Below are 12385 nucleotides of genomic sequence, written 5' to 3'. Positions count from 1 at the left end.
AAAAAAAATAGTGTGATGAATCTTTTAAAGTACACAAAATAGAAAACAGAATTTTATCATCAAATAACAGTGATGAGTCTAAGCCCAGTAATCAGAAGCTGCGATAAAGAGTTCAGTACATTCAGCATATATCTATATCTATAGATCTATATCTATATAGATATATCTATATAGATCTATATCTATATAGATCTATATCTATATAGATATATAGATATATCTATATAGATCTATAGATATATTTATAGATCTATATAGATATATCTAAATAGTGTGATGATTAAAGTACACAAAATAGAAAACAGAATTTTATCATCAAATAACAGTGATGAGTCTAAGCCCAGTAATCAGAAGCTGAGGTAAAGAGTTCAGTGCATTCAGCATATATCTATATCTATAGATCTATATCTATATAGATATATCTATATAGATCTATATCTATATAGATCTATATCTATATAGATATATCTATATAGATCTATAGATATATTTATAGATCTATATAGATATATCTATATAGATATATCTAAATAGTGTGATGATTAAAGTACACAAAATAGAAAACAGAATTTTATCATCAAATAACAGTGATGAGTCTAAGCCCAGTAATCAGAAGCTGAGGTAAAGAGTTCAGTGCATTCAGCATATATCTATATCTATACAGTATATCTATATAGATACATCTATATAGATATCTATATAGATATAGATCTATATAGATCTAGAGTGTGAGCTCATATCAGAGCAGCGTCCCTCTCTGTCTGCCGGGGGGACGGGGGACGGGGGACGGGGGGGGGGGGGAAGGCGGTGGGCTCAGGTTCCTCTCTGCCTCCTCTTCCTCTTCAGCCTCCATCTTCACCATGGAGGGGGAGGGGGGAGGCGGGTCAGGAGAGGCCCTGGAAGGGGTTGGCCCAGCCTGGGGCCTCTTAGTGGGGGGGGGGGCAGCCTGGGGCCTCTTGGTGGGGGGGGGGGGGGGCCAGCCTGGGGTCTCTTAGTGGGGGGGGGGGGGCCCAGCCTGGGGCCTCTTAGTGGGGGGGGGCCAGCCTGGGGTCTCTTGGTGGTGGGGGGGGGGGCCAGCCTGGGGTCTCTTGGTTGGTGTGGTCCTCTTAGGGGGGGGGGCGGTCTTGGTGGGTGTGGTCCTCTTAGGGGGGGGGGCGGTCTTGGGGGGGGGCAGTCTTGGGGGGGGCGGTCCTCTTGGGGGGGGCGGTGGTCTTGGTGGGGGTGGTCCTCTTAGGGGGGGTGGTGGTCTTGGGGGGGGCGGTCCTCTTGGGGGGGGGCGGTGGTCTTGGTGGGGGCGGTCCTCTTGGGGGGGGCGGTGGTCTTGGTGGGTGTGGTCCTCTTAGGGGGGGGGGCGGTCTTGGTGGGGGTGGTCCTCTTAGGGGGGGGGGGCGGTCTTGGTGGGGGCGGTCCTCTTGGGGGGGGCGGTGGTCTTGGTGGGGGCGGTCCTCTTGGGGGGGGCGGTGGTCTTGGTGGGTGTGGTCCTCTTAGGGGGGGGGGCGGTCTTGGTGGGGGTGGTCCTCTTAGGGGGGGGGGCGGTCTTGGTGGGGGTGGTCCTCTTGGGGGGGGTGGTGGTCTTGGTGGGGGTGGTCCTCTTGGGGGGGGGCGGTGGTCGTGGTGGGGGTGGTCCTCTTGGGGGGGGGGGCTCTGGTGGGCGGAGGGGCAGCAGCTCTGGTTCAGACACTCGGAGCAGAGCGGGCGCAGCGGGCGACACTTCTGCTGCCCGAAGCCCACCAGCAGCCAGTTGATCTCCCCCCACAGCTCCCTGTGGGACGACACCAGTTAGACCAGTGTCCCACTGGTTACACTTACCAGTTAGACCAGTTGATCTCCCCCCACAGCTCCCTGTGGGACGATACCAGTTAGACCAGTGTCCCACTGGTTACACTTACCAGTTAGACCAGTTGATCTCCCCCCACAGCTCCCTGTGGGACGATACCAGTTAGACCAGTGTCCCACTGGTTACACTTACCAGTTAGACCAGTTGATCTCCCCCCACAGCTCCCTGTGGGACGATACCAGTTAGACCAGTGTCCCACTGGTTACACTTACCAGTTAGACCAGTTGATCTCCCCCCACAGCTCCCTGTGGGACGATACCAGTTAGACCGGTGTCTCACTGGTTACACTTACCAGTTAGACCAGTTGATCTCCCCCCACAGCTCCCTGTGGGACGATACCAGTTAGACCAGTGTCCCACTGGTTACACTTACCAGTTAGACCGGTGTCTCACTGGTTACACTTACCAGTTAGACCGGTGTCCCACTGGTTACACTTACCAGTTAGACCAGTGTCTCACTGGTTACAGTTACCAGTGATCTCAGACCAGTGAGCTCAGACCAGTGATCTCAGACCAGTGAGCTCAGACCAGTTGTATCAAAGCCATAATAAAGCAATAAATGAATTCTTATTAAATCAGTTGAGGACCAACCAGTTGTTTCTGATAACTTAACGTCAGAACGTTTGGAACATCAGGCTGCAGAACAACAACAACAACAACAACAACAGTTAACGTAAGACGACAACAAATCAAAGGTTCAGGTTAATTACTAAAGCGCTGTGCGGTCACCTAGGTAACCAGGCCTCCAGGGCGACGCGCGTCCCCTCCGGCGTCCGGGTGGGGGTCCGCACCCAGCCCAGCCGGTTGGCGATACGGTGGACGTGGGTGTCCACACCTACGCACACGCACACGCACACACACACACACACACACACACACGCACACAGTTCACATACACTTCACCAGCTTAACTCAAGAGTCGGTCCCCAAGCCCCAAGCTGTGAGTTAACCCCGCTGTAACGAGTTTAACTCATCATTAATGACACAGTGACTCGTTGACATTCAGGGCAGTTCAGCCCACAGTGATTTACGACAGGTGTGTGCGTGGGAGGGGGTGTGGCCTCTGGGAGGGGGTGTGGCCTCTGGAGGTACCTATGCCCGTCACGCGGCCCCAGGCGATGCTCATGGCCAGGTGGGCCATCTTGGGCCCCACGCCCGGCAGCGCCACCAGCCCCTCCACGCTGTCGGGGATGTCCCCCGAGAACTGCTGCTGCAGCACCAGGGACGTCCTCCTCAGGTACCCCGCCTTGGTCTGGTCAGGGGTCAGGGGGTCAGGAGGTCAGGAGGGGTCAGGAGGTCAGAGGTCAGGAGGGGTCAGAGGTCAGGAGGGGTCAGAGGTCAGGAGGTCAGAGGTCAGGAGGGGTCGGGAGGTCAGGGGTCAGAGGTCAGGAGGGGTCAGTGGTCAGGAGGTCAGAGGTCGGGAGGTCAGAGGTCAGAGGTCAGGAGGGGACAGGAAGAGAGATGAAACGAGTACAGAATAGAGCTTTGCTCTCAATGACAAAGAAACCACCCCCACACATGTGAAATACTATTTGATCTTTGAATAATGTGAGCCCCTAACATGTTAGACTCCCACCCCTCTAACACACTTATGTTCACGTCCTGGACCTTAACAACAGCACTTAGCATGGTGTAGCGTCTTATCCTAGCTATCTGCGTTGTGTACGGGGAATGGGTTAACCTAGTGATGGTTAGTGTATACGGGGAACGGGTTAACCTAGTGATGGTTAGTGTATACGGGGAATGGGTTAACCTAGTGATGGTTAGTGTATACGGGGAACGGGTTAACCTAGTGATGGTTAGTGTATACGGGGAACGGGTTAACCTAGTGATGGTTAGTGTATACGGGGAATGGGTTAACCTAGTGATGGTTAGTGTATACGGGGAACGGGTTAACCTAGTGATGGTTAGTGCTGGCTCTTGGTTCTATAGATTGTTGTTTTATTGTTGTATTGTTGTTTCTCTCTCTTCTGACTGATGGACTGACTGTGAGTCTCTCTGGGTGAAGCGTCCACTGGAGGCCCTGCCCCGCTGTAGCTGCAGCCTGCCGGTACCTTCCAGAAGCCCACCGGGTGGATGAGTCTGCCCAGCGTCTCCTCGTCTGTGTTCACGATGTCCTCCGCCGTGCAGCCGTGGGCCCGCAGCCGCTGCATGGCCGCCGCCGTCACCTCGTCCCGGGTCTGACTGGACAGCATGAGGGACACCAGCACCTGGAAACGCCTCACCTGGGGCGGGCGCACGCACACACACACACACACACGCACACACACATGCACACAGACACACACAGAACAATCCACGCTAAGAGGACAAGATGGTTTATTTCTGGCCGTGAGATGATAAAACAGTGTGGTCGTGCGTGCGTGCGTGCGTGTGTGTGTGCGTGTGTGTGTGTGTGGGGGGGGGGCGGGGGGGTCTTACCGGGGCGGGGGCCCCTGGATCGAAGCATTTCCCCGCCCCCATGTGATCTACGGGCGCGTCTCGGCTCCTCCTCATCTCACGGATGTGGGCCAGCTGGATCCTCCAATCAGGGGGCTCCCAGCGACCTGGGGGGCTCTGCTGGTTCTCCACCTTCACCCCTGGGGGGGGGCTCTCCTGGCGCTCCACCTTCACCCCTGGGGCGGGGCTCTGCTGGTGCTCCACCTTCACCCCTGGGGGGCTGCTCTCCTGGCGCTCCACCTTTACCCCTGGGGGGGGGCTCTCCTCGTACTCCACCTTTACCGGTCTCCGTCTGCGGGTGGAGGCCGGGGGCGGGGGGGCGGGGCCGTCAGCTGTATGAGGTGATGGTGACAGAATCAGACTCGGGGACATTGTACTAGTCAGGCACCGCTGAGTGTGTGTCACAGACTAGACTAGAATAGAACAACACACATAATCAGTCTGTAATGAGGTTATGAACGGACTGCGTGATGGGTGAGAAGAACGCAGGTCATCTTCTACGTCTTAAACAAACACGACGCGACGCTTATTAAAGGAGGAGTTACCTTCGCAGAGGCTCGTCTCCTCCTCCTCCTCCTTCACCTTCAGTGCGACAGGAGGACCTGGGTCCAGAAGTTTGTGTTTTAGTTTGGACCCCAGAGCAGACAGTCGAGTTCTGTGTGTGACACTCCGAGTCAGAAGAGCCCCGTGGTGGGTGAAGTACGGAGACGTCATGTTGAAGCACCGCGCAGGAGTTGACTCTCTGCTTACACTCTATCCCACTCTTTAGGACCAGGGGTGACGGTCTTCAGTCTGGGACACACAGGAGGACACCGTCCTCCCGCCTCGCTCCTCGCTCCTCAGTCCTCAGTCCTCAGTCCTCATGTCCTAACCCACCATGCTGCTCCTGTCGTGAAGCCCATCCATAAGCCCGCCCGCCGTTATTTAGCTGAACGTAGAAAGAGAAGATGCTTCACAGACATCGACGCGTCCCCGACATCAAATCCAAATGTATGGTGCAACCCGGAGTTAAGAGAGTCGTAGTTCTTCTTGGTTAGAACTACACTTCCCGGAAAGCACCGCGACGAGGTGTTGTTGTCGGAAGTGGCCGTCGGTGCGCATCCGGTTGGAGCGGAGGACAAGAGAGGTAAATAATACCAAATACTACTACAATACTAGACTATCTACTATAATAACACTATACTTTATACCGCAGGAAACTATTAGGCAGCTCGGAGCTCTGGTCTAACGCGCATGTCAACACATGTTCCAGGTGGACACTGAACGCTGCTGGAGAGATGAGCTCTGACTGCTAGCAGGAGGCTAGTGGTGCTAACGGAGAAGTTCATGCTACTGCTAGTGCTAATGCTAATGCTAATAGCTGTCATCCGAACAGGTTGAGTTAGTGTTCTCCAGGTTAGTGTTCTCCAGGTTAGTGTTCTCCAGGTTAGTGTTCCTCTGGTTAGTGTTCTCCAGGTTAGTGTTCTCCTCTGGTTAGTGTTCTCCAGGTTAGTGTTCTTCAGGTTAGTGTTCTCCAGGTTAGTGTTCCTCTGGTTAGTGTTCTCCAGGTTAGTGTTCTCCAGGTTAGTGTTCTCCTCTGGTTAGTGTTCTCCTCTGGTTAGTGTTCTCCAGGTTAGTGTTCTTCAGGTTAGTGTTCTCCAGGTTAGTGTTCTCCTCTGGTTAGTGTTCTCCAGGTTAGTGTTCTCCAGGTTAGTGTTCTCCAGGTTAGTGTTCTCCAGGTTAGTGTTCTCCAGGTTAGTGTTCTCCAGGTTAGTGTTCTTCAGGTTAGTGTTCTCCAGGTTAGTGTTCTCCAGGTTAGTGTTCTCCAGGTTAGTGTTCTCCAGGTTAGTGTTCTCCAGGTTAGTGTTCTCCAGGTTAGTGTTCTCCAGGTTAGTGTTCTCCAGGTTAGTGTTCTTCAGGTTAGTGTTCTCCAGGTTAGTGTTCTCCAGGTTAGTGTTCTCCAGGTTAGTGTTCTCCAGGTTAGTGTTCTCCAGGTTAGTGTTCTCCAGGTTAGTGTTCTTCAGGTTAGTGTTCTCCAGGTTAGTGTTCTCCTCTGGTTAGTGTTCTCCAGGTTAGTGTTCTTCAGGTTAGTGTTCTCCAGGTTAGTGTTCTCCAGGTTAGTGTTCTTCAGGTTAGTGTTCTCCAGGTTAGTGTTCTTCAGGTTAGTGTTCTTCAGGTTAGTGTTCCTCAGGTTAGTGTTCTCCAGGTTAGTGTTCTCCAGGTTAGTGTTCTCCAGGTTAGTGTTCTCCTCTGGTTAGTGTTCTCCAGGTTAGTGTTCTCCAGGTTAGTGTTCTCCAGGTTAGTGTTCTCCAGGTTAGTGTTCTCCTCTGGTTAGTGTTCTCCAGGTTAGTGTTCTCCAGGTTAGTGTTCTCCAGGTTAGTGTTCTCCAGGTTAGTGTTCTCCAGGTTAGTGTTCCTCAGGTTAGTGTTCCTCAGGTTAGTGTTCTCCAGGTTAGTGTTCTCCAGGTTAGTGTTCTCCAGGTTAGTGTTCTCCAGGTTAGTGTTCTCCTCTGGTTAGTGTTCTCCTCTGGTTAGTGTTCTCCAGGTTAGTGTTCTCCAGGTTAGTGTTCTCCAGGTTAGTGTTCTCCAGGTTAGTGTTCTCCAGGTTAGTGTTCTCCAGGTTAGTGTTCTCCAGGTTAGTGTTCTCCAGGTTAGTGTTCTCCTCTGGTTAGTGTTCTCCTCTGGTTAGTGTTCCTCTGGTTAGTGTTCCTCTGGTTAGTGTTCTCCAGGTTAGTGTTCTCCAGGTTAGTGTTCTTCAGGTTAGTGTTCTTCAGGTTAGTGTTCTCCAGGTTAGTGTTCTCCAGGTTAGTGTTCTCCTCTGGTTAGTGTTCTCCAGGTTAGTGTTCTCCAGGTTAGTGTTCTCCAGGTTAGTGTTCTCCAGGTTAGTGTTCTCCTCTGGTTAGTGTTCTTCAGGTTAGTGTTCTTCAGGTTAGTGTTCTCCAGGTTAGTGTTCTCCAGGTTAGTGTTCTCCAGGTTAGTGTTCTCCAGGTTAGTGTTCTCCAGGTTAGTGTTCTCCAGGTTAGTGTTCTCCAGGTTAGTGTTCTCCTCTGGTTAGTGTTCTTCAGGTTAGTGTTCTCCAGGTTAGTGTTCTCCAGGTTAGTGTTCTCCAGGTTAGTGTTCTCCAGGTTAGTGTTCTTCAGGTTAGTGTTCTCCAGGTTAGTGTTCTCCAGGTTAGTGTTCTCCAGGTTAGTGTTCTCCAGGTTAGTGTTCTCCAGGTTAGTGTTCTCCAGGTTAGTGTTCTCCAGGTTAGTGTTCTCCAGGTTAGTGTTCTCCTCTGGTTAGTGTTCTTCAGGTTAGTGTTCTTCAGGTTAGTGTTCTCCAGGTTAGTGTTCTCCAGGTTAGTGTTCTCCAGGTTAGTGTTCTCCAGGTTAGTGTTCTCCAGGTTAGTGTTCTCCAGGTTAGTGTTCTCCAGGTTAGTGTTCTCCTCTGGTTAGTGTTCTTCAGGTTAGTGTTCTCCAGGTTAGTGTTCTCCAGGTTAGTGTTCTCCAGGTTAGTGTTCTCCAGGTTAGTGTTCTTCAGGTTAGTGTTCTCCAGGTTAGTGTTCTCCAGGTTAGTGTTCTCCAGGTTAGTGTTCTCCAGGTTAGTGTTCTCCAGGTTAGTGTTCTCCAGGTTAGTGTTCTCCAGGTTAGTGTTCTCCTCTGGTTAGTGTTCTTCAGGTTAGTGTTCTCCAGGTTAGTGTTCTCCAGGTTAGTGTTCTCCAGGTTAGTGTTCTCCAGGTTAGTGTTCTCCAGGTTAGTGTTCTCCTCTGGTTAGTGTTCTCCTCTGGTTAGTGTTCTCCAGGTTAGTGTTCCTCTGGTTAGTGTTCTCCAGGTTAGTGTTCTCCAGGTTAGTGTTCTCCTCTGGTTAGTGTTCTTCAGGTTAGTGTTCTCCAGGTTAGTGTTCTCCAGGTTAGTGTTCTCCAGGTTAGTGTTCTCCAGGTTAGTGTTCTTCAGGTTAGTGTTCTCCAGGTTAGTGTTCTCCAGGTTAGTGTTCTCCAGGTTAGTGTTCTCCAGGTTAGTGTTCTCCAGGTTAGTGTTCTCCAGGTTAGTGTTCTCCAGGTTAGTGTTCTTCAGGTTAGTGTTCTCCAGGTTAGTGTTCTTCAGGTTAGTGTTCTCCAGGTTAGTGTTCTCCAGGTTAGTGTTCTCCAGGTTAGTGTTCTCCAGGTTAGTGTTCTCCAGGTTAGTGTTCTCCAGGTTAGTGTTCTCCAGGTTAGTGTTCTCCAGGTTAGTGTTCTTCAGGTTAGTGTTCTCCAGGTTAGTGTTCTCCAGGTTAGTGTTCTTCAGGTTAGTTCTTCAGGTTAGTGTTCTCCAGGTTAGTGTTCTTCAGGTTAGTTCTTCAGGTTAGTGTTCTCCTCAGGTTAGTGTTCTTCAGGTTAGTGTTCCTCAGGTTAGTGTTCCTCAGGTTAGTGTTCCTCAGGTTAGTGTTCCTCTGGTTCTCCTCAATGTTCCTCTGGTTCTCAGACGGTTTCTTGCTCTCACGGTTCGGCAGTCTAACTGGTTCTAACTGGTTCTAACTGGTTCTAACTGGTTCTAACTGGTTCTGACTGGTCCTGTGGTACCATGCAGGACTGTTGGAGTCCGCGTCCCTGTAGTGTAACACACGCTTTAAGGTTGTTCCACAGGAAGTGAAGGTTTGACATGTGACTGACCAGACGAGTTCTGATTGGTCGATAGATAACCACTGGACTGCAGGCGGCGGTCGCCATGAACAAGCAGCCGAGCAAGGAGAGCCTCCGGGACAAGGTGAAGGGGATCTTTGGCATCGGCCCACCGCGGCCCCCCACGAAACAGACAGACACCAAACCGTCTGAGTTCATCATAAACAACGACATCCTGAAGGTGAGTGACAGGGTGATCCTGGCGTTGGCCTCATGTTAACCACGCCCCCCCCCCTCTGCTGATGGCTACAGAGGTCTTCACCCGCCTGTTCCTGTTTCACAGGAGCTGCACCCAGAATGTGGGATTGGGAACCGCATCAAAGTCATCCACCACGTGTGCGATCTGGCCAAATCCAAGAAGTTTGAGGAGGTGTGTGACTGTGGTGGTTACGGTATGACGCTGGCGTCCAGCCGGGCCTGTTCCCTCACACCTCTCTGTGTGCCCCCCCCCCCCAGTATGCGGTGGAGGCGGTCTGGAAGGCCGTCGAGGACATGCTGACCCCTGAGCAGCCGCCCGAGGCGCGCCACGCCGTACTGCTGCTGCTCAGAGCCATCATCCAGGGACAGGCACGTTGACCCTGACCCTGACCCCTGACCCTGACCCTGACCCCTGACCCTGACCCTGACCCTGACCCTAACCCTAACCCCTGACCCTGACCCTAACCCCTGACCCTAACCCTGTAGCCTAACCCCTGACCCTGACCCTGACCCTAACCCTGACCCTAACCCCTGACCATGTAGCCTAACCCCTGACCCTGACCCTGTAGCCTAACCCCTGACCCTAACCCTGACCCTGACCCTAACCCTGACCCTGACCCCGACCCTAACCCTGACCCTGTAGCCTAACCCCTGACCCTGTAGCCTAACCCCTGACCCTGACCCTGACCCTGGCCCTGACCCTGAACCTAACCCTGTAGCCTAACCCTAACCCTAACCCTGTAGCCTGACCTTGACCCTGACCCTGTAGCCTGACCCTGACCCTGACCCTGTAGCCTGACCTTGACCCTAACCTGAGGACGATATGACAGTGTGACATCCTGTGTGTGTGCAGGGTGAGAGGCTGGGGCCTCTCAGAGCCTACTACTTTAAGGTGATCAGAGACTACCAGCCGCCCAACGAGGAGCTGGCCGACCGTCTGGAGGTGTTCAAGGCCTTGACGGAGAACGGGAAAGACATCACGTACCTGGAGGAGGACATCGGTAGGATTTCAGAAACATCAGAGTGGTTCTGCTACTGGTCAGGAACATCAGACTGGTTCTGCTACTGGTCTGAGCTGGAGGGCGGCCTCAGCAACGGGTCAAATGAGTTCGTTCAAGCATCACTGAAGAGTATTTTCGTAATTGAGGGAAAGGTTTAATAGCTCCCTTTCATAGAGCTAAAGGGAGAGAGCAGAGCTGGTCTCTTGTAACTGTTGTTCTCTCCTCTGCCAGCCCGCTTCGTCCTCCTCTGGATGGACAACGGTCTGACTTCAGACTTCCTCAACGTGTTGGTCAACCTGGTGAAGTTCAACAGCTGCTACCTGGACCAGAACGTCTCCATCATGGTGCAGTAAGTCATCAGAACGTCTCCATCATGGTCCAGTAAGTCGTCAAACACACAAGCGTATTTCTATCCACTCAACCTGATCTGAGTATCTGTCTTTGCAGAAAGATCTGTCTGCTGTGCAATAGAACCACCTCCTCCACGGATATCGAGGTAGGAGTCAGAGACCGACCGTCACCATGTCATGAGGAATGGATTATGAAGCATTCGTAATGTGTGTTCATGCTGTTGTTCCTGCGTCGGCCTCCAGGTGGCGCTGCAGGTGCTGGACGCGGTAGTGTGCTACAACTGCCTCCCCTCGGACTCCCTCACGGTCTTCATCATCACACTCTGCCGCACGGTCAACGTCAAGGAGTTCTGTGAGACCTGCTGGAAGGTGAGGAGAGAGGAGGAGAGGGGAGGAGAGGGGAGAGGGGGGGAGAGAGGAGGAGGAGAGGGGAGAGAGGAGGAGGAGAGGGGAGAGAGGAGGAGGAGGAGAGGGGTGGAGAGGGGAGAGAGGAGGAGGAGAGGGGAGAGAGAGGAGAGAGAGGAGAGAGGAGGAGAGGAGGGAGGAGAGGGGTGGAGGAGAGAGGGGAGAGAGAGGAGGAGAGAGGAGAGAGGAGGAGAGGGGTGGAGAGAGGAGGAGAGGGGAGAGAGAGGAGGAGAGGGGTGGAGAGAGAGGAGGAGAGGGGGGGAGAGAGGAGGAGAGGGGAGAGAGGGGGAGAGGGGAGAAGAGGGGTAGAGAGAAGAAAGGAGACAGGAGGAGAGGGGTGGAGAGACTGAGTTCTGTGAGACCTGCTGGAAGGTTAGGAGAGAGGAGGAGTCCTGAGTCACAGCCCTGTAGGGGTTCCACTCTAGGGGTTCCACTCTAGGGGTAGGGCTCACTGTCTTCAGCATGTCAGTAGGAATCCTTGAGTAAGATGGCTGAATCTTTAATGACCTGTAAGTGGCTCCTGACAAAAGCCTCAGAATGAAGAGTACGCCTAACCACTCCTCACCTGTCCTCCTCCTCTAACCTGTCCTCCTCTCACCTGTCCTCCTCCTCTCACCTGTCCTCCTCCTCTCACCTGTCCTCCTCCTCTCACCTGTCCTCCTCCTCTTCCTCAGCTGATGAGGAAGGTGCTGGGGACTCACCTGGGCCACAGTGCCATTTACACCATGTGTCGTATCATGGAGGAAAGGTACGTGTACGTGTGTGTGTGTGTGTGTGTGTGTGTCCTCACAGTCATGGGTAGCACACCAACGGGATGGGGCCCTCAGCTGTAGTGGGGCCCAAAATCCTGGGCCCCGCACCGTTTTTTCATTTGTAATGAGCTCTGGAGGCTGCCCTGACACGGCCCCCACTCTTTGTTCACTCGGCCCACAAGGTAGCAGAGTTGAGTTCTGTGTGTATAATTGTCACACTCGTGAGCGCCCCCCAGGTGGTACTGCACCCCATACACACTTCCTGAAGTGTATATCGTTCAGCCAATCACATGTGGCCAAATTGATCACGTGGTGTGTGTTATGGGAAATGACTAGGCATGCTAATCAGACCTCAATTGAGCACATGCAGAAGGAGCACATGTTGTGAGAAAGGCAAGATTTTCACTTGAAGAATATCAGAAGGTTATCAGAGTATCAGTATTAGTCAGTTATCAGAGTAGTTGCCGGATGGCTATCCAGACGGGCTCAAGAGCTAGGATGCGTAGCTCCCGTCAACGATGTTCGGTCCTCCTCTAGACGCTAAGATGAGCCCGCTAGAAAGTCGTTGTTTTACTCTGCTGTCCTCTACCCCCAGCGCCTCGCCGGGGTCCACAGAGCCCAGCTGGACAGATAGCAATGTTAAAAACGGGGCCCCGTTCCTTTACAATTCAGCTTAATTGCAGTGATAGTTGTGATCAGGATCTTTTACTTATATTGCCTGATTTTTTTGTGTAGCTGTAGAAGCACTGGAAAGGGTGGACCCCATAATGGTGGTAGTGTTAATAGTAGG

General features: G+C 52.5%; 2 protein-coding genes across 2 annotated transcripts; one reads left to right on the top strand and one right to left on the bottom strand.

The window, feature by feature from the left end:
* Positions 1-1604: 1604 nt before the first annotated feature.
* nthl1 (nth-like DNA glycosylase 1) lies at positions 1605-5218 on the bottom strand (the record flags this gene model as incomplete). Its single annotated transcript, XM_084490018.1, has 6 exons — positions 4821-5218; positions 4258-4607; positions 3891-4061; positions 2929-3088; positions 2566-2671; positions 1605-1762 (listed from the first exon to the last, which is right to left on the bottom strand). Coding segments are annotated over exons 1-6 (1114 nt in total), but the record flags the coding sequence as incomplete, so codon positions are not given.
* Positions 5219-5339: 121 nt separating this feature from the next.
* tsc2 (TSC complex subunit 2) lies at positions 5340-11609 on the top strand (the record flags this gene model as incomplete). Its single annotated transcript, XM_084490017.1, has 9 exons — positions 5340-5401; positions 8906-9070; positions 9173-9259; positions 9346-9456; positions 9941-10088; positions 10320-10437; positions 10536-10584; positions 10682-10807; positions 11518-11609. Coding segments are annotated over exons 2-9 (866 nt in total), but the record flags the coding sequence as incomplete, so codon positions are not given.
* Positions 11610-12385: the final 776 nt, after the last annotated feature.

The sequence above is a fragment of the Micromesistius poutassou genome (genome assembly GCF_964030765.1).
Source record: "Micromesistius poutassou genome assembly, contig: SCAFFOLD_6125, whole genome shotgun sequence".
NCBI lineage: Eukaryota > Metazoa > Chordata > Actinopteri > Gadiformes > Gadidae > Micromesistius > Micromesistius poutassou.
Note: the sequence above shows the minus strand (reverse complement) of the source record. Positions and strands in the feature narration are given on the sequence as shown.